We start from the raw sequence: 6641 nt of genomic DNA on the forward strand, positions 1-6641 counted from the left end.
TTCCAGTTTACCAGAAGGGTGTGAGAGGACCCGGGAAACTAGAGGCATGGGGCATTGGCCACTTCTGTAGGAAGCCTGTTGCAGGTTTTGACTACCCTCTTGGCTAAGAACTGATTCCTCGTGTCAAGTCTGAAGCTTCCCTGAAGGACACAGCTTTGAGCTATTCACATGCATCCTGTAACTGGATCTCAGGGAGAACTCAGCACCTCCCTCTTCACTTCCCCTCCTCAGGAAGCTACAGTGAGCAATGAGGTCACCCCTCAGCCACCTTCTCTCCAAGCTAGACAAACCCAGTGTCCTCAGCCACTCCTCACAGGACATGCCTTCCAGCCCTGTTACTTGCTTTCCTATGCTCCTCCAGTACATTCAAAGACCTTCACGTCCTTCTTAAATTGTAGGGTACAATTTACAGGATTGCATTCCCATACAATGTTCCCTCAGAGTACAGGAATGCAATTAGTACAGCTACAGTGAGTCGTTTCAGGATGTGCTGTGTCAGCATTCATTTGCCTTGTACAGCCCATTGCAGAGAGGAAAGCGTGGTCTGAAAATGTACTGGCTAACAGTTTGTTTTCAAGCATAACTCAAAGCATAGATTTTTAGCTCATAAATCCTGTTTGAATAGGATTCAAATGTAATTTGAAATCTTTGCTGCTTGAAGACTGTCTTTTTCTTGAAAGTCCTCTGGACAGAGGACACTCCTGGGAAGTGAATTAATCTCAAGCCTCATTCTGCCAACTGATCTATCAGATCCACATTTGGACATATGCAAGGGCTTGTCTTGTCACACTGAGCTTGCATCAGATGCTGAGATTCTTTAACTGAACTGGCATAGTCTGGCAGCTTTCTGAACTTATTGCACCAGTTTTGCAAACTAATTTCCAAGTGTGGCTAGAAGGTTGTTTTTCATAGTTTCTTTTATTAAAGCAAAAAAGAAGCGCCTTTGTATCTGAATAACATCATCAGTAATTTCATCACACTGGCAATCTCAGTGGTTTCAGGTGGGTGTATCAAAAGCAAAATTCTCAGTCCCTACAGCCACTTAGGGACTCTGAAAAAAAGGCTGTTGCCTTTTAATGTTGGATTGGTCACCCGGCCAGCCAACTCCTTACTGACAAATACCTGCAGAATTCATTTGCATTCACACTCTTGAAGAGTAAGACCTAGCCCCACAGGCAGCAGTGCCATGAATTGCATTGCACTGACCCACCACTGTTTCACCTCTTGGAGCTTTTTCAGTGTCTGGGCTGATTTGACACTTTCGTCAAGGAAGCTTCCAAGATGGAAGTTTAGGTAATGCCAGTTGTGGTTAGTTCCTTTCGTGGAAGGAGAGATCCATTTCTAAAGTGAGCAGGCTGACACCACCAGCCTTATGTTTGGAGCCTGCCCACACAGTCTGTCCATTGCTCACCTGGATGGTGGAGGGCTGGATTTGCTGGTTATGACTGTGTGGAGCTGGACTCCAGCAGGCTGCTGATGGGTGAAGGGCTCATTAACAGATCTCTCAGGCTCCACCCTTTGTGCTTTGCTGTCATCAAATCTATGAAAGAGTGACCTTTACAATCAGACCTTTTGAATTAGATTTCAGAAATCCATTGTTCAAGAAATGTATGTTTCCCTGTCCACTCCATATTCTGGATTTCACAGCATCCATGGAACAAAAAAAGCTTTATCCCCATACTCCATACCAGCTGAAGCTCTGACAGAAGAGATAGCCCCTACATCAGTAGACTATGCATGAAGAAACATATTGTGGAAGTAGGTAACACAATGTCAGGTGAAGTGCCATGACTGTCTGCTACAGTTTGGAAACATTGGAATAGGTAAATGTTCCTGTGAGCATGAGTAGATCACAAGGTGACTATGAGCCACCAGTGTGACACAGGAAAATATTTTCTTGTGTATCAGGCAAGATACTTCCATAGAAAAGGCAAGCATTGTGCAAAGCTCTAGTGAGAACTCACCTGTAGCACTCTGGATAGTTCTCATTTCTCAGGTTCAAGAAAGACAGTCTGTCTGGTATGAAGGCAAACAAAGCTTCAGCAGTTGATTAGGGGCAGGGGGAGCCTGTAGAAGAAGATTACTAGAAGCAAGCCAAAGGCTGAGTGGGCTGCCATCACTTTCAACAAAGATATCAAGGATGTAGGTCAAAGGAGAAGAACTATTGAAGTGCAAGGAAAAATAGGGTAAAGAATACAAACTAATTCAAAACTTCTTTCAAACAAGATGTCACCCTAAACAACATGCTTTCTGTATCCCTGCAAAGTTCATGCAGAGAAAACCAAACCTGTTTTTTCACCTCTGGTGTCACTACAAACAAACTTTGACACCAATGTACAAAATCATAAGAATAGTACCTTACTTTCAGTATGCAAAATTCTGAGTCCTAAAGGGAAGAGAAATTTTCCAGGTTTTTAAACAATATCTGAACATCTTCCCACAAAGTGAAGTAGGCAAATGGCATGAAGAGCTATAGGCTGTTAGAGGGATAGGCAGGGCAGGAGAGGTGGAGAAGTTGCACTGTACGTAAGGGAGAAGTATAGCCCTTACGGTTAGAGATGATGTGGTTGAGAGCCTCTGGGTGAGGATTAGGGGGAACAGATGACAAAGCAGATACCCTGATGGGATCCTAAGGATCAGGGTTTACTGGACCAATCATTAAATTCATTTGACTTGAGAATTTACTTGTATGATGGGTTTAATCTCTGTGGCATGAATGGTATGGTGAACTATATTCCTCCTTACGCTATATAGTTCAACTTGTAAAAGCTCTAAATAAAACTTTATGTTGTTGTCTTCAGTCTTTACTGGAGTAGTCTTGAAATCTCCCATACATGTGATGTTGTCCTTTCTGTCTAGGCAGGCAACGTGGTGACGGGAGAGATGGTAGAAGAACTTATTCTTTCCGGAGCAGATATTATTAAAGTGGGTATCGGACCAGGTAAGTCAAATAAGGGTGACTTTTGGTAACATTGGTGGAGGAGTTGTCCACACGGAACTAGTGTATAATGCTGTTTTCTTGCCCATTAGAATGCCTAGACCCACTCTGGTCAGTAGAGTAACAATGTCTTTGCACTCAGTAGATTTAAGAAATACGTGGACAGGGTACTCGTGTTTCGTACTGCAGTGCTACATATTACACCTTCAGTCAGTGAAGATGTCTATTACCGGAAGCACTGAGATGCCTGAGTACCTGACACTATGAGGCCATACCTTGAATACTGCGTACAGTTCTGGGCCCCTCAGTTCAGGAAGGATATTGAGGTGCTGGAGCAGGTCCAGAGAAGAGCTACGAGGCTGGTGAAGGGACTCGAGCACAAGTGCTATGAGGAGAGGCTGAGGGAGCTGGGGATGTTTAGCCTGGAGAAGAGGAGGCTCAGGGGAGACCTTATCGCCCTCTACTACTCCCTGAAAGGAGGTTGGACTCAGGTGGGGGTTGGTCTCTTCTCCCAGGGAACCAGCAATAGGACAAGAGGGCACAGACTCAAGCTCTGCCAGAGGAAGTTTAGGTTGGATATTAAGAAGAGATTTTTTACAGAGAGAGTGATCCGGCATTGGAATGGGCTGCCCGGGGAGGTGGTGGATTCACCATCACTGGAAGTTTTCAAGATGAGACTGGATGTGGCACTTAGTGCCATGGTCTAGTAACCATGGTAGGGTTGGACTCGATGATCTTTGAGGTCTCTTCCAACCTGGTTGATTCTATGATTCTATGATAATATTTGTTGTGTTTAGGAACACTTTTCTAGCCTTTTGGAAAGAGACTAAGTCATTCCAGCTAAAGCTCAAAGGATACTGTGTTCAGGTATCCAGGATATTAAGGAAAGATGGGTTTCTAAGTAGCTTTGTGATTTGTGTTCTGTGAAGCTGAGGTTGCACATCTTGTGAATGTCTTCGAAGATGAAATGGCATTAATTGTGAAGTATGAATGACGTTGCCTCTTCCTGTTACTAGTGCCTGGGAGCTAAAATTTGCATTAATGCACTTATATGCTACCTTTCACTCTAACATTCCCATGGATAAATGAGAGGACCCTAAACTTCTTATAGTGTTTTTCCTACCTTACCTTCCCTAATATTGTTGTCTGGCACACACTGCGATATTCCCTTTTTTCCCCTCCCTGTGCCTTTTTCTGTGTGTGCCTTCCTCCTGCTGTTTTCCTCTTAGACTGCAGCTGGAGTCACCATATGTGGGCTGGATTTTAAACTGGCTAGCACAAATTCCACTGACAGTATAGCTGTGATCAGCCAGTGTGGTGCAGGAAGATTGTTTACTCTGCAATGCCAAATAGTTATGGTCCGTGAATGGATAATTTGAGCAGAGAAAATGATGTAATAAAGGTTGCAGTTGTGCCTGAGAAGAGAGCAAACAATAAATACTGCAAAACAGATGAAGAATAAACAACAGAGATGTCATGGTGTAATTGTCCCGGGCAAATTCATATTTAAAAGAAGAATAATTATAGTCTGTAGCCTCAAACATAGGAATATGTGTAAAAATCTGTATAGTCCTCCCTGGAGATCTTCCTGAACAGGTCTGTACAAGTTGACCACCCAAACACACAAGTAACATATGTTTCTCTCTGAGGTCTTGAGGCTTTTTTCCAGATAATGGTCCAGCCTGTGGAAAATGGCAGTGATTTATTATAAAGCATTGCATACACTATAAAGTACATGCCCTGTGGAGACTAAAAATAATTTTCTTCCTACTTTGCAGAAATACTTTTCAGTATTTTCAGTTTGTCAGTTCTTTGAAAGATCTTTGGGAACTTTTACTTTACTGGTAGCTTGAATATACCTGGATGTCAGCTGGGTGAAGGGATTCAAATTTCACTGCATTTGTTTTAGAATCTGTTTTGAAATTCTTGTTATCATGCTGACCTTTGTGGTCTGTATCCTAAATTATAGGACCTAGACTAGCAAAAAACTGTCCTTATTTTGACGCCTAATTTGAGGAGAAAAATAGAGAAGGTTTTCCAAAAGATCTATAGCCATATTACTGTGCTGAACTATAATCAGAGTGCTTTTTTGATATGTGTGTATGCCTTTATTTTTATCTATACATGCACAATGTATATGTATAAATAATGTAGTTTAATGATCAGATCTAATTTAATTTGATGTTACACTGTACAGCTTCCTGATTATTACTTATCTTCTTACTTTTTAAATGTTGTGTGCTTAATTTTTTCGTATTCCCAAATATAAAAAAGTACAGATTTTACCCAAGAATTATTTTTAAAACATACAGAAAAGTGATAAGAAATATTTATTGCAAGAAATATTCAGGTATTAAATGCTGCTGCTGAGTCTCATGGGTTGTGATTCTGGTCCTTTTGTCCCTTTCCCTTCAGGCACCTCGGTCAGATTTTCTTTCTTGTGATGCAGTAATTCCCTCACTGAGAAGCATTTCTGATGAGACCTAAACTGGGACTTGCCCTGGAGAGCAAAGTGTGGATATTAGCCTCCTCAGTCACAGCTCCCATGAAGTGGTGTGATAGCATTTCAAAGTTTCAAGTTCCTGTGTGTTCTTTTTATCTATGAGAAGCCAACATTGCCAATAGAGACTTCTTGAGATAAACATAATACCAGTAGAAACACATTTTCTCTGTATCTTTTCTGTCAGTCTAACTGGCTGTGTTTTTCCTCTCATTCTCTTGTCTAGGTTCTGTGTGTACCACTCGGATTAAGACAGGGGTGGGCTATCCACAGCTAAGTGCTGTTATTGAGTGTGCAGACTCAGCACATGGCTTGAAAGGACATATCATCTCTGTAAGTAACTATCATCTACTCTCAGATTCCCACTGCAAATCATTATGGAATAGGAGAATCAAACAGTCCACTATCCTGCATGTTAAAGGCTATCCTTCTGCCATCTCCAGTTGACCCCTATGCAATCTCCTAGGATAGTCAGTGGAGATCTAGATGGAAGGGAACCAACTACCTCTGATGTTTAAACAGACGTGGGTACCTCACTCATTTTTGTGCTGTTGGAAATCTGCTTCTTGCTCCCTGAGTGGAGTATGCTGTTATGTGAACAGAATAGGAAGCTTGATAGTGTATTTTCACATTGAAGCAAACAGTAATTCCTATGAAAGATTTCTGAAACAGGAGTGGAATGTAATCAAGGCTGTCCCCAGAGAGTGGGACTGAGTGGCAGGCAGGCAGTAGAGGGGAGTACAAGGTAAAATGGTATGAGCCTGTCCATGCCCTAGTTGGATTGATTTAGATAGCATCCTCACAGAGCTCTCTGTGCAGGGGCAGGAGAGTTTGAGATGCTTCTTTTGAGCACAGCTGGCATGTGAGCCACTTATGTTCTCTCAAAGCTCAGGGGAAATAACAAGCCTGTGAAGGAAAAAAGTTTGTATCTGTATTGCCTACTAATGGCAGTTCCCACTCTACCAGCAAGACCAAATTCACCTCACACAGAAAAAGCAAATTTGTAAGCGTGGCCTCAGACTGAGCAGGACCCAAAAGTCCTGTGTACTTGGGCATCCTCAGCCAGTCAGTGTGCCCCTAACCATGTTAGGCTTGCAGAGTCTCTGCAGGCTGTCTGTGAGGCAGCTGGTCATCAGGAAGGCACAGGGATTAACCTATGTGCTGTGCTCACAGGTACCCTCTGTCGTGGTTTAACCTCAGCCA

The 6641-nt window shown here is 42.6% G+C and overlaps 1 protein-coding gene across 1 annotated transcript in view; it reads left to right on the forward strand.

Annotated features, from left to right (window-relative positions):
• The window catches only part of GMPR (guanosine monophosphate reductase), a gene marked incomplete at both ends in the record, with an annotated part of 14244 nt that extends 8473 nt beyond the window's left edge, over window positions 1-5771 (forward strand). Inside the window, 2 exons of the mRNA XM_009078961.1 lie at window positions 2860-2941; window positions 5665-5771. Of these exons, the coding sequence (XP_009077209.1) occupies window positions 2860-2941; window positions 5665-5771 (189 nt within the window). The remainder of the gene's footprint in view (window positions 1-2859; window positions 2942-5664) is intronic.
• Window positions 5772-6641: the final 870 nt, after the last annotated feature.

This window comes from Acanthisitta chloris, unplaced genomic scaffold (genome assembly GCF_000695815.1).
Source record: "Acanthisitta chloris isolate BGI_N310 unplaced genomic scaffold, ASM69581v1 scaffold22577, whole genome shotgun sequence".
NCBI classification, from domain to species: domain Eukaryota; kingdom Metazoa; phylum Chordata; class Aves; order Passeriformes; family Acanthisittidae; genus Acanthisitta; species Acanthisitta chloris.